Here is a 14,901-nt window from a genome sequence, read left to right as displayed (position 1 = left end):
TCTTGTGCAGCTTGATGCTCTCTCAATTCTCTTATCTCAGATTGAGTAGCATTGACTTGCCTTTGAAGGGCTTATGTATGGTTCTGGGTGTCGTCCTGCATTTCATCAAGACGAAGGATATCCGCAGTGTTAACCTGCGCAACAACATTTACTTGTAGGATTCGATTGATCGAAATCCTTGCTTGATCGGCTTGACGGGCTATTCGATGTACTATAACCGGAAGAGCTCTATCGGCTGTTCCTCCTCTAGAGACATTATAGAAACCTCTTGCCATCCCATAAGGAGGGCGTTGGCCATCTTGCCGACTCCAGTGGTTTATATATTGGCCCCATTCTGGTATAGGTTCTGCTGTCTCAGGAGACGTTCCCCAGGATTGTAGACTTGTGGTTCCGTGTCGGTACCACTTGATTCACTGTCTTCGAAGGTTCTTCATCTGAATCTGGATTCCAACCCGCATCTTGTTGATTGTAGGGGTATCCAGGTAAATTGTATTCATCCATATTGTCTATATTAGAAGTAAGGATAAGAATAGTAAAATACTCCTATAGTATTTTAATCTTTATGTTCTGTTCTATAGTTCTTCTGAATATGTATGGTTGGTAAGTTTTAGACATGTCGCAACACTACTATCACTCCCAAACACATGTTGGTCATATCTCAAATCAATATAGTTGATCAGGATATATTAATCCCAGATATGATTACATAACTGCCCAGATTTGACTATAATGTTCAACATCCAAATACTTTTAAGCTATTATGACTGTGATACTGTACTTGTAGGTATGAGTGCTAGTATACTTCTTGTAAAAATACTTAAATTTTTAAAAAGTATGCTTGTAGTCAGAGCTCTTAGCCCCGATGTATTTATAGTTTGTATATCTTTTATGGATTGATATACTGAGTTCACTATAAACAATGCTCTGATACCAATCTGTCACACCCCAAACCAGACGGCGGAAACGTCCGGGGGTGGAGGATTTCATTTGTAGTATCACAACACATGCATCATAGTAATCAAAGTACAAACAACCATTGTATTTAAAAAGTATAAGTATTTACATGTGTTTAATCATTGTATATTGAAACCAAAATAGTTATACAAAAGAAGAAGATATGACTCAAAATAGCTCCATCTTATCAAAAAGCTCGGGGAGTACCTGTTTATTGTTTCCCTGATAATACAAGTATTTTGAAAAGAGAGTATCAACATAAAGTTGGGTGAGTGCATAAGTATTTATGTTTAAAAGTATGTTTCTGTATCTTGAATATGTACACTGTTCCAGAAAATCCTATATTTTCTGTTGTATATGAAAAGTAGTTTTATTCTCATAAAACCCTTCTATTTGTAAAACAATGTTCTGTATTTGTATTCCTTTATGTAAAACTTGTAACTGTGAGTGTGCCTGGTTCCACCAGCTGTTATTGTAAACTGTAATGTACTACTGTAGTTTGTATTTTGTAAACTAGTACTTTGAGAATGTACTTACGTTTAGTTGATTATACACTAACGTATTGTTAATATCTTTTTAATGAGTTATTATAACCATACTGAGACTAGATGGCCTGAATCAAACGCTTTGTAGGCGTTTAAACTGTTGATAACAATTATCACTCATTGGCATGTATACCTTACTGTAGCTAGCAGCCTGAGTGTGGGGTTGTCAATCCCAATATAGATCTACACACAACTTGTTTCGATCCCCTGACTGGAGATTCTGGTTATAATATCAGGACTTTAACTATGTTGTTTAAATGAATTAAACAACCTGAATCAAATGACTCATAAAAAGCATATAAACATTACATGTATAATAGTTATGAAAACCCAATCATCCTGAAATAATGATTGATTATATATTCTTGAATTAGTATTCTTAACATGTATTTGAAAGTTGTATACCCTTGATTTGTTTTGAATCAAACATTTGTTTCTTGTAAAACGGTGTATTCTAGTATATACTTGAATCATGAATTAATGTTCTATGTATCATAAATTATACCTATTATAATTTATATGTACTTTCTGAATTGATATTAACTGTTTTTTAATGTAACCCCTTGCTCAACATGTTACAAATGGTATTTAAACTGAATGAAATAACTTTTATATTTATATACATATACAATTATATATAAGTAAAATGTAAACGACATTCGGACAAATAACCGATACTATAAGCCCACATCCAAACAAGGAAAAAGACCCATAATGAGTTATCAGTCCTAAGCCTTTTAAATCTTATTTATACAAATAAATAAATAAATATATATATATATATATATATATATATATATATATATATATATATATATATATATGATTTTTGGGGAAAAATATAAGTTTATAAAAGAGTTTAATATTTTGAAGTATTTTTAATGACTTAATGTCATTTTATCACAATTTGAAATCATTTGTTTGTAACACAAAATTCTTGTGTTAGACTTGTATTCCCCCCCTTAAAACAGTAAAAACTATGAAAATACGGGGGTATGAACTCACTTGATAGGTGGTGATTTGGATAGCGTTTCGTTTTCTGGAAAGGAGTTTATTTGAAGAAAAACTGGCTTTACTTGGACAGAGTTTTGACTGGAGAAGGTTGTTTTTCTTGGGAATCTCGGGGCTTCGAGGCTTGCTTAGGGTTTTAGATATGATATCGGGGCTTTGGGGGTTGTAAGTAAGTTTGTGGGAGTGAAAGAGGTGAAAGAGGATGGAAAATGGTGTAAAAATGGGGTTAAAACCGGAGGGTATCGCACTATATATATAGGTCGAAGCCTCGGATCCGAAGGAATGGGAAGGAGACGCGTGTCTCGGACAGGTGGCGAGGGGGAGGCTTCGCTTCGGACAGCTGGCGAGGCGCGTCGGAACATGAGTGGGTCGAGCATTCGGTCGAATCAGAAGAGGACACGGGGCGACACGTGGCAATCTCGCATGCGAGGCGACATGGTCGAACATGCATCATGCGATTTTTCCTGGTTTTCAATATTTTTCGATTTTCGTGCCCAAAACTTGCGAAATTCATAACTTTCGCATACAAGCTCCGTTTTCGACGTTCTTTATATGCACGCGTAGGTAAAATTATACTCTCCGACTTTCGTTTAGACTTCGTCGGCTAGTTTTGATTTATTTTTAATATTATTATTTTTAACAGACCGGGACAGGAAAATCCGTTAAAAATTCATAACTTATTCATCCGACGTCCGTTTTTGTCTGTCTTTTTACCATTGTACTACTAAAAAGCCTTTTATTGAAAACTCACTTTTTACACTGAACAGTGTTTTGCCGGTTTTGTCGCGGATCTTCGATTGGTCATAACTGCTTCGTTATAAGTCGGATTTTAGTGTTCTTTACATTTTTGGAAACCTTGTTACAATCTCTACCACTTCGTTCATCCCAATCGAGATTGTTTAATACTTCATTTTTGAGGGTCGATTATGTAAATGTACACAGTATGCTAAAATTTCTCTTTATTATTTTAAAAAGAACTACACTTTGACCTATATTATTACATAGGTTTGAAATAACGGTTTTTTATAGGTGGAAGAGTGATCTCAGAACAAGCTTGATTAAAGAAGTCGGGGTTAAGGAGAAAAAGATGTTGTTGGTTAAAGAAGGAGGTTCGATGACGTATCAAGTTCCAGTTTTGACTCCAACGAATTATCCGGTGTGGGCGGTCAAAGTTAAGTCGATTATAGATGCATACGGCATATGGGAGACGGTCGAACCAAAGCCGTTAGGTGAAGCATCAGATCAAAAGAAGTCAAAACAAGCTCTTGCCTTTTTGTTTCAAGCAATACCCGAAGACATGGTGTTGCAAATGGCGAGTTACACCGACCCAAAGCAAGTGTGGGATGGGCTAAAAACACGGTATTTGGGAGTGGATCGGGTGAGAACAGCTCGACTTGCAACTTTAAAAAGGGAGATTGAAAGTTTACGCATGAGGGATGGTGAAACGGTCGATGATTTTGTGACAAAATTATCCGGTTTAGCGTCAAAAGTAAGGAGTCTTGGTTACCAGCTTGAAGAAGTTGATTTGGTGAAAAGGTTACTTGATTTGATGCCTAAGTCGTTTCTTCAAATCGTGGCTTCAATAGAGCAATGTTTCGAGTTGGATTCGATGTTATTCGATGAAGCGGTTGGTAGATTGATAGCATACGAGGAGCGTATAAGAGGAACCGAGAAAGTGGAGGACACTCAAGGTGGGTTGTTGTTGTCTAGTGAGGAAAAATCACATGTTTGTAAGCATTGTGGCAATTGACGTCCAAATCGGGTTGACTTTGGACGTGGCCGGGGAAGAGGTCGGGGTCCGGGAGAAGTCGAGATGGTAATGAACGTGTCCGGGGTAAAAGTCACGTTAGATGTTACAAATGTGGTGAGCTTGGTCACTATGAAAACGAGTGTCCTAAATGGGAAAAGGAAGAATCGGGTCTAATCGAAGAGGAACCGACAGTGTTTTGAACGAGTGGTATGACCAATCCGATTAAGGGGTGATTGTTGGGTTAATCGGATTTGATCCGAACAAATTCATAAGCATGTTTTGAATGAAGGACAATTTAGGAAACTTTACTTTTCCTTATTTGAGTCTTTATCTATTTCTTCTTTTAGTATCATATTAGGATTGTAATTCTTTTAGTATAAATTAGGTGTCCAACGTCATATGTTTTAATGCAATTTTCAGTAATTATATTTTAGCTTTCTTAGCAAGTAATTCAAAGTTTTTCTTCCCCTATATTCTTCTGCTTCGTTTTTCTTTTTACCACAAAAAAACTAGTTTATTTTTTCTACACGGGCAACAAGCTGCACGGCTAGCCCTTTCTGGATGGCAAAACTAATTCTTTTGAAAATAACATTTGTGGATCTAGGAGATATAACATTAGAATGCATGACATGTTGGACTCTGTTGAGGAGCTTCACCGCCTTTGGTACGAGAAAACCAGAGGTATCAAAGGCAAAAGTTATAAACACATGTTCATTTTCTATGTATGCCACTTTGCACGCGGCGGCTTTCAAAGCGGCATGCCCTGCTGTGAAACCCCCGCTCCCCAAACGGAACAGGAGTGATCGGAGGAAAACTTTTGTTGCCATTGAAGTAGCTAGATATTCTAACGTAAAGCTAAACATCGATAATTAAATGGGCAATTGGCGGGGATGAAAATGTTATCCTTTTTCCACGATATAATCAACAATAATTCATCTTTATGGCCTTTCGATCAATTGTGCTTTTATCATGGACCTAAATCTCATTAACGAGAAGGTATTTTCCTTTTTTTAGAATAAATTTCCAGATGATTATCCCTATAGACCGAAGCTTACCTGTTGTGATCATTGTGATCTCAGGACTTTGTCAAATGATGACACTCCATTTCTTATTGCAACGTTCTCATCTATGGAAATAATGTTGGTTTGTACGGAGTTGTTGAAACAAATGAGCGCAAGGATCGGACAGTTTCTCTTTCAATTTCATCAAAAATCGTTGGAGGAGTTTGGTTTTGTTTTTTTTAATGGCAAATAAAAATAACATAAAATTTAAAAAAAAAAAGATGGATACAAAACGTGAGTTATACATAAAAAATATAAGCAAAAACCCAACAAGCTAAAAATTAACACCACAACAAAGATTTGTGTGTCTATACTTGAACCACCACCTAAGTCAATGAACTAAGAGACTACTCAATGAAAACCAACACACTCCATCTACTTGATAACGTACCAATTCAAATCACACAAGCTCAAATCACACAGAGACCAAAAGCAAAAAACTTAATCCCAGAAAAACATAACACCACCACAAAACCACCAGTCATTGCCTTCCATAGAAGATATACCAAGAGCAACTCCCCCAAATGCATTAAGACTTCTATATGCAGAAACCAAGAGCAACTCACCAAATGCATTAAGACTTCCAATGTGCAGAAACCAAGCACGTGAGTAGAAACCAAAGGCAAAAGGCAAATACCAAGAGCAACTCACCAAATGCATTAAGACTTCCAATGTACAGAAACCAAGCACATAAGTAGAAACCAAAGGCAAAAGGCAAATACAACCAGAAAGGAGCCAACAATAATCTCAAATTCTATCCAAACTAGAACAAGCTTGCAAAGAAAAGCAGGCACCCACAAAAAAAAAAGAAACATGCCAAAAACCTTGAAAACATTAACCAACAAACGAAACCCTTTCGAAAAAGAATACTTAATCTCACAGCCAGATTAAATAATATAATCTATATTGAACTACCCAAAGAAAAAAAATAAAACACATGCCAAACTCACACATCACAACCATGTTGTAAGAAAGTATGTCACCAAGAGACACCAACAAGGTATTTTGACCCCCCCCCCCCTCCCCCCTCTCCCCAAGATTAGCAAGAAAAAGGGGAAACATACAAGTTGCGGTCATCACCAACAACAACCTGCCCATGTTTTTAATCCATAAGAGAGCGATCACTTTTATTTCATTTATCACCCAAGCTGCAGAAACAACTTTACCGTTGAATAACTGCATATTTCTAGATTTCCAAGGCAACCAGATGGTAACTAAAAAAATTGTGTAACCAACTTCTTGGTTATAGAAGTATGAAATTTACTAAACATGATACTAAGTACCTCCTCAGCCTTTGAAATTTGGAAATACTTCAAATTACACCAACTAAAAAAATACTTGCCCAAACTTCTTTTGCAAACTCACATAGAATTAAATGATGATCATTTGTTTCCTCCAAAGAACCACATGATACCCACAAAGTAGAATTTATATCTAGGCCCCGATTTTCCAAAGCAACTCTCGTTGGTATCTTGTTCAAAACAACTCTCCACCTAAAGAAGTTAATTTTTAAGGGAGACCAATTATTCCAAAAGTGAAGATAAGAATCACTATTGAACATGTTATTTTCAATCAATCTATGAGTTGAATTGACTTCGAAGCTTCCAGATCTATCCCCCAACCATGGCCACCTATCAGCACAATCTATAAACTTAACCTTCTTTATTTCTTCATAGCAGCTCTGTAATTCTGCTAGCTCTTGAACCGAACTAGGTGATCTCTTCCATTTCAAGTTCCACAACACATTGTCACCAAAAAACATGTATCTATCAACAAGACAACACAATTTAAATATTCCCAATTTGTATAATAGAGGGAATTTTTCCAAGAAAGGCACATCAGAAGCCTAAATATCATGCCAAAGGAAATACTTTCACCTTTTATCCACTGATCTCTTAAACATCCCCGCTATACCAATGTTGAAACCTAGAAAATCATTAGTAATGCTAATAATTTGTTTCCATGTTCCATGTAGTTCTAATTTAACTGGAAAAAGTTTCTAATATCTTACACCACGATGAATTCCTATTTTTGCCCATAAATTCGAACTGTTATCATTTAATTTCCATAGCCACTTTGCAATTAGCGCTAAGTTAGCAACCCTTAAAATCCCAACTCTCAAACCCCCTAATTCCTTAGGCTCAAACACTTTGTCCCATGCAATCCAACATATTTTTTAGGAAGATTCGAAACCACCCCAAAGAAACTTCCTCCTAATGTTTTCCAAGGAATCTATCATCGCTTTTGGAGCTTTAAAAAGTGAAAAATAGTATATGGGTAGACTTCCAAGAATCGCCTTAAAAAGGGTGATCCTTTCACCAAAAGACAAAGCCTTGGATTTCCAAGATGATAAACGAGATTGGAATTTATCCAACACCGGTTTCCAATTCTTGCTAAGAGACATATGTGCACCTACCGGTAAACCCAAATAAGTGAAAGGAAAAGATATCGCTTGACATTTAAGAACTTTCTCCATGGATTCTATACTTTCTAAGTTCACCCCTATACCAGCTACCTTGCTGTTTGAAAAGTTTACTTTAAGCCCGAAAGCTAAGTGAAACCACCTAAGAATATGTGGAAGGTTGTTGGAGTTAGAACTACTCCATTCTTCCACGAATAAAGCATCATCTGCATAAATGAAATGTGACAAGATAGGACTGTTATTGGGCGTTTGTATCCTATGAAAAATTTCCAAATCACAAGCATTTCTCAACACCGCGTTAAGAGCTTCCATGGCAGTTATAAACAAGAAAGGAGACAACGATTTTCCTTGCCTTACCCATTTACTCACATTAAATTATTTTGTTGGTGCACCATTTACAAGAATGGATGTTCTTGATGAAGAAAGACAAGTACTTATACGAGCTCTCCATTAATTAGGAAAACCCATTTGTTCTAGTATTGAATCCAAAAAACTCCAACTTAGTGATTCAAATGCTTTGCGAAATCCACCTTGAAGAGCATTGTCACCCTCTCTGATTTTTTCAACCATGCAAGAAATTCATTTATTATATAAGTAGACCATACAAAATATTCATTCTTGCTATGTAAGCAGACTGAACATCGTACACCACCGATCTATTTATTGTTTTGAGGTGATTTGCTAACACCTTTGAAATGACCTTATACACACATCCAATTAGATTTATGGGATGATAGTCTAATAGGGGAAAAGGATCCTTACACTTCGAGATGAGAGAGATAAATGATGAGTTACAACATTTGCTGATATAGCCCGTGACAAAAAAATACTCGAAAATTTTCTTGAAATCCACTTCAAAGAACTTCCAATATGTTTTGATGAATTTGAAAGAGAATCCATTGGGGCCCGGTGCCTTATCGTTACCGTAGCTCTAAACAGCTGACTTTGGTTTTTTTAGATTTTTTTCCAAAGAAAAAAAATAAGTTATGACCGAAAAAGTAAGCGGGTGGAAAAACAATCACCAGCCAATAATGGTTGGACACTTGTCATGCTGGGGTGGGGGCACGTGTTAGCTCCTTCAGAGGTTTTCATTTTCTTTTTTCTTTTAATATTTTTGCTTTTGTCACTTGTACCCTCCAAACAATTAACCTTCCCCGAAAATTATCAAAATCTCGTAATTAATTACGAAAATGTCATATAATCTCGCGAGATGTTGACGATAAATAAAATTAAATCCTAGCCATTTATTTTTTCAATCTTAAGGCAAAAAATTGTTCTCGCGGTTCCTATCATTTTTTGAGTTCCTACTTGATCATATATATATATATATATATATATATATATATATATATATATATATATATATATATATATATATATATATATATATATATAGAGAGAGAGAGAGAGAGAGAGAGAGATGAGGGTTCAGTTGAGAATGAGGGAATCATTCTCAGCCACACATTTATTTTGCCGCAAAACACTTAGGGTACCGATGGAAATAGATAATGGATACACATGTGTTTTCCAACCAAACATGTTCCTTAAACTAAGTTAATCATTACTTTAATATATACACAAAAACATATTTTTTTTTGTATTTTTGATTTTTAGAAAGCTATTTTTATAAAAAAAATTATTTTAAATATATCAAAATTCATAATTTTTTATTCTCTATAAATAGACATTCATATTGATATAGTTTTAAGATAAAATAAAAATTTATTTTTTTTAGAGTTTCAGCTTTCGTTATTCATAAGTGAATAGCACATTCGTTATTCATTTATGAATAAAACGTATGCCTAATTTTTTTACAGTTTAAGTATCATTTATATATAAATATAACACGTAATAAAACTTTTTTACTTAAAATATATTTTTTTACATCATCTTTCGTCACACGTTCTATTTTTATATGAATAAAACGTGTATTAATGGTCGTCATATGGTACATTCATATATAAATAAAAAATTTATTAGATTTTTTTATAATTCATTTGCTATTCGAATATGAATAAGTATTATGTTAATAAAAGACGATGTATATATTTTAAAATTTTGAACTACTTATTCATATATGAATAACAAATGAACCGTAACAAAATTATGATAAATGTGTTTTTCTTATATGAATATAACTTGTTAGGAAGACTAATACACATTTTATTCATATCTGATTATAACATGTGACGAGAGCTGATGTAAATTGTAAAAAATTTATATATGTTATATTTATATATGAATGATATTTAAACTCTAAAAAAAATTAATCATACTTTTTATTCATAAGTGAAAAACGAATGTACTGTAGTAAAAATCTGAGGCGTTTTTATTCAGTTATGAATAAATAGAGCTGAAACTATAAAATAAAATAAAATTTTTATTTTATCTTAAAATTATATCAATATGGATGTCTTTTTATAGAGAATAAAAAATTATGAACTTTGATGTATTTAAAATCATTTTTCGATAAAAATAGCTCCTTAAAAATTAAAAAAACGAAAAAAAAACTTATGTTTTTGTATATATTAAGGTAATTATTAGCATAGTTTTAGGAAACATGTTTTGTTGGAAACACATATGTATTCATTTCCTATTTCCCCCGGTACGTTGGGGACTTTTGCCGCAAAAATAAATGATTGAGTGAGAATGATTCCCCAATTCTCAACCTTTTTTTTATTTTATCAATTGAACTTACCTCTCTCTCTCTCTCTCTCTCTCTCTATATATATATATATATATATATATATATATATATATATATATATATATATATATATATATATATATATATATATATATATAGGGCTAAGTTATTTTGTTTCTTACATTTATTGTGTACTAAAATGCACCAATAGATGTGACAAACATTTGAACCTACCTACCTATATATATATATATATATATATATATATATATATATATATATATATATATATAGAGAGAGAGAGAGAGAGATAGAGAGAGACAGAGAGAGAGAGATAGGTTCAAATGTTTCCAACAAATATTGTGTGCCTAAATGCACCAATGAGAATTCAAGAAATAATAAATAATTAAATAAATCATTAAAGGGTATTTTGGACCTTTTGTACTTTTAATTAAGGAAATCATTTAATTGAAATCCTACAATTATGGAAATAAAGTAAATATATTTGACCTAGTCCTTCACCTTCGTTTCCTGCATCATTTTCGTCTGCTGTCATCGATCTAAACCATTTTAATCAGCATTCATCTTCCAGAACATCTTTCCCCTTAAACCCGACAGGAAAACGAGTGGGGGATGAGAGAACTTGGTGGTGGTCGATGATTCTATGGGTGTTTGGTTGTTGTTGATTTACAGAAAGAACGAGGGAGGAAGGATTTGCAGCCATTAACGTGGGTGGTGACAAATAGCATCTCCGATGAGGGTGGTTTGGCAGCGAGGATCGACGGGAAGTAAGGGAAGGGTCTCCGGTCTTTGACTGGCCGCAGGTGGTGTTATCATTCGTCGATCAAGGGGTGTTTGGCTGGTTTACTGGTCGTCGATCATCAATCAGGTAAAAAAATTCTCTTTTTTATTTGGTGTTTAATAGAAATCATTGGGGTGTTTGGGTTTTCCTGGAAAATCGATATAATGAAGGGGATATGGGTTTGAGTTTTGAAAGAAATCCATGGGTGTTTGAGCTTTGGTGTTTTGACAGGGAAAATGAAGGAGAAGCAATGAAGGTTTGATGCCCCATTTTCTTGATTGATTTGTCAAGAACAACATCGTGTTCTTGACTGGAACATGATACTCAGAAGAAGAAATAAGGAAACTGGATGTTGCTTCTTTGGTGATTCATTGACTGTCAATCAAAAGGAAACACATGTTGAAACAGAATAAAAGTTAATTTAAAACTCAATCAGGTATCTTATTTTCTTTATTGATTACAATATTCTATTATCTGAGATTTGATCAGTGTGCTTCGATTTTAGTGCAATTGGATGGTTTTGTTAGGACCAAATTAACGGTTGCCCTAAAAGTGTTTGATGAAATGCCAAAGAGAAATATTACCATACTGATCGCTCAACATGTCATGGCCTCAAATTGTATTCATGGTTAGTGATTGAATTTTTATCGAATGTTTATCGATTCTGCATATCATCTCCATTGTTCTACTGATTTATGCATTTTTTACTTTGATATTTTTCCAATAGAATGCATACGGTAATTGAATCTTGAATTCCAATTCTATCGGAATGGAATCACGAATTCCATTTCTGTTGGAATGGAATATGGATATTTTTTATAGTTTTTATTCTCTTAGAAACCGAACACAGGAGGTATACCCTCCTGTGTAACTCATTTACTTTGCAAACTTTATTAATTAAAATGAACCCTCATCTATGAACTTTTCATCCAATTGCTTTTTGATTTTAATTTTGAATCACGAATTTCAATTCTGTTGGAATGAAATATGGATTAATTGTTTTATTCTATTTAATGCACTAAAAATTTTAATATTTTGAAAGTTGATTATGTCTTCCTTGTGAATTTAGGTTTTGAAGATGTTGCCATTAATGTGGAAATTGAAGAAAACATGGAGAACGATATTTGTATTCTAACAGAATTTATTCTGTCAGAATTTATAAATTGTTTCTTAACAATAATATTCTTTCGGAATACAATAGTGTTTTTGTTAGATTTTGATGTTTTTTTTTCATATTTTAACCATTTTTAGTTTTAATCTTTAAGAATAAATGTAATCGTTAAACCATTATTAGTCATAATTTTTTTAGAATGATTGTAATAATTGTTTATAGTCTTTTTCTTTACTGATGAATGTAAATAGTGATTCTTAAAGAATAAAATCTGTATTCTTTAGAAAATGTTATTCTTGATAATATGTTGTATAATTTTTTAAGCATGTTTAATATAAAAAGTATATTGAATGAAACAATATTCTGCAAGAATAAAACCGCAAATATGTTTACTAGTTTATTGTTGACCCTTTTGTCATTCTGACAGAATAAAATCGGTTATTATTAAAAGTAATATTAAAATTTGAATTAGAACTAATTTAAAAAATTCAGATTTTTTAAAAATAAGGGAATTAATGATCCCTTAAAATCCGAAAATTTCCTTTTTTAAAATAGGTTAATTGACCAAAATACCCTTTTGGTGAAATTTGTGTGATTATAGGATACATGTTACCCTATTGTAATATCATAGACCCTCAGATCATGATTGTTGATTCTATTCATCCGGTGGTCCAGATCTGTGCATTCTGGCACGGTTACTAGAAACAATATAACCTAACCCTATATATATATATATATATATATATATATATATATATATATATATATATATATATATATATATATATATATATATATATATATATATATCACGGGTCGTATTAAGTGGGCTCCCTAGGCAACCATTTTGCCATCGCAATAAAACTACACCTAACGTAAATATGACTCTAGGCCCAATCCCATAATGGAGCTAATCAATAGTACCGGCGAATTTATGAGCACATCAAACATTAAATTCTTTCCTTTGTTATTTTGGACATGGTCTACAATTAAATGAAACTAATTAAAAGTACCGATGAAAGAATCAATTTTGCAGGAATATTGTGGACTAGATTCAATAATAATTCAATTTTGCATTAACTAAAACGCGACAATTAAATGAAATTGAACAACATTATTTGATTTTTGAATTGTTTTTTTTTTCACACATGAGTAATATTCAACATAAAGGTCTAGGAATATTGTGGACTAGATTCAATAATAATTCAATTTTGCATTAACTAAAACGCGACAATTAAATGAAATTGAACAACATTATTTGATTTTTGAATTGTTTTTTTTTCACACATGAGTAATATTCAACATAAAGGTCTAGGATTTAAATCCTGACATATTCAAAATATTAGTATTCTGTGATTGACTTTCAGCGTGGATATTGAGATAGGTTGATGCAGGTTATTTATATAGTATGTTTTATCGTTTTGTTTTTAAACCTTTTTGACTGATTTAGTTGCAATAAGATCCTATTTGACTAATTAGGTTGCAATTGATAGCAACGTGATGTGGAGGAGACTTTACAAAGAGAGGAAGATAATCGTAGAAATATCAATGGTTGTGTGGATTTGGTTGCAACTGGTGGCTAGTTAGTTACATTATTTCCAATCGTTATACTTAATTGGTGACCGGTCATCTCTTATTCAAATCCTGATATATTCAAAATATTAGTATTCTGTGATTGACTTTCGGCGTGGGTATTGAGATAGGTTGATGCAGACTATTTATATAGTATGTTTTACCGTTTTGTTTTTAAACCTTTTTTACTGATTTAGTTGCAATCAGATCCTATTTGACTAATTAGGTTGCAATTGATAGCAACGTGATGTGGAGGAGACTTTACAAAGAGAGAGGAAGATAATCGTAGAAATATCAATGGTTGTGTGGATTTGGTTGCAACTGGTGGCTAGTTAGTTACATTATTTCCAATCGTTATACTTAATTGGTGACCGGTCATCTCTTACTAGAGAAGATGATGATCACCGGAGCTTTCAAAGTAGAGAAGTGAGTAAAGGTTAAGGAGGCAAAAAGACAAGGGGAATAGGGTATGGTGCGCTCATTTAAATTTATAAAATTATAAATATCTAGTTAATAAAAAAGAAAATATCATAAAAATCATTAAGTTTTCTAGTTTCTATCAAAAAACCTTTTTTTTTTCCAGATAAACCACTCATATTTCTTAAAGCACTTATATCAATTTCTTTTTCAAAAAACATCATTTTACGAAAAAATATTTCTTTATTGAGAATACAACTTAATTTCTAACCGTTAAACAAAGTTTGTTAATAACTACGCCTGAAAAAGGGTTCAAGCTTGATCAAAACAAAAATCGAACCAAAAAGTTTAGTTTTTTCATTTGACATTTTTAGTTTCAAAATAAAATGTAGTTTTTTTTTTCATTTCATATTTTCCAGTATTATATATATATATATATATATATATATATATATATACACACACACACACACACACACACACACACACACACACACACACTAGCCGTTTACCCGCGCCAAGCGACGGGTGCGAATAGTTTATTTCGGCACATAGTTTTAATGTGTAGATTAGTATCTTTTAGGTGCGAGGTAGTTCCTTGCGACCTTT

At 33.0% G+C, this 14,901-nt stretch overlaps 2 protein-coding genes across 2 annotated transcripts; one reads left to right on the top strand and one right to left on the bottom strand.

Annotated features, from left to right (window-relative positions):
* Positions 1–2,730: 2,730 nt before the first annotated feature.
* Positions 2,731–4,260, top strand: LOC145130595 (uncharacterized). Its single transcript, XM_079065369.1, has 2 exons — positions 2,731–2,735; positions 3,540–4,260. Exons 1-2 carry the CDS (start codon positions 2,731–2,733, stop codon positions 4,258–4,260), a joined length of 726 nt encoding a protein of 241 aa, XP_078921495.1.
* A 2,373-nt stretch (positions 4,261–6,633) lies between these two features.
* Positions 6,634–8,055, bottom strand: LOC145130594 (uncharacterized). The gene is made up of 3 exons (XM_079065368.1): positions 7,605–8,055; positions 7,199–7,247; positions 6,634–7,087 (listed from the first exon to the last, which is right to left on the bottom strand). Exons 1-3 carry the CDS (start codon positions 8,053–8,055, stop codon positions 6,634–6,636), a joined length of 954 nt encoding a protein of 317 aa, XP_078921494.1.
* Between the last annotated feature and the right edge of the window lie 6,846 nt (positions 8,056–14,901).

Source organism: Lactuca virosa, chromosome 8, assembly GCF_052849685.1.
Source record: "Lactuca virosa cultivar CGN04683 chromosome 8, Lactuca_virosa_CGN04683_v6, whole genome shotgun sequence".
NCBI classification, from domain to species: Eukaryota; Viridiplantae; Streptophyta; class Magnoliopsida; order Asterales; family Asteraceae; genus Lactuca; species Lactuca virosa.
The sequence above is the reverse complement of the archived record's forward strand: the minus strand, read 5'-3'. Positions and strand labels throughout refer to the sequence as shown.

Excerpts from the sequence above, each read along its gene's own strand:
- LOC145130594 (XM_079065368.1), bottom strand. The coding sequence starts at position 8,055 with ATGGAAGCTCTTAACGCGGTGTTGAGAAATGCTTGTGATTTGGAAATT. Across the intron at positions 7,248-7,604 it reads TTTTAAGGCGATTCTTGGAA|GTTTCAACATTGGTATAGCG; the intron begins GTCTACCCATAT and ends ATGATTTTCTAG. Across the intron at positions 7,088-7,198 it reads AAGAGATCAGTGGATAAAAG|ATACATGTTTTTTGGTGACA; the intron begins GTGAAAGTATTT and ends TCTTGTTGATAG.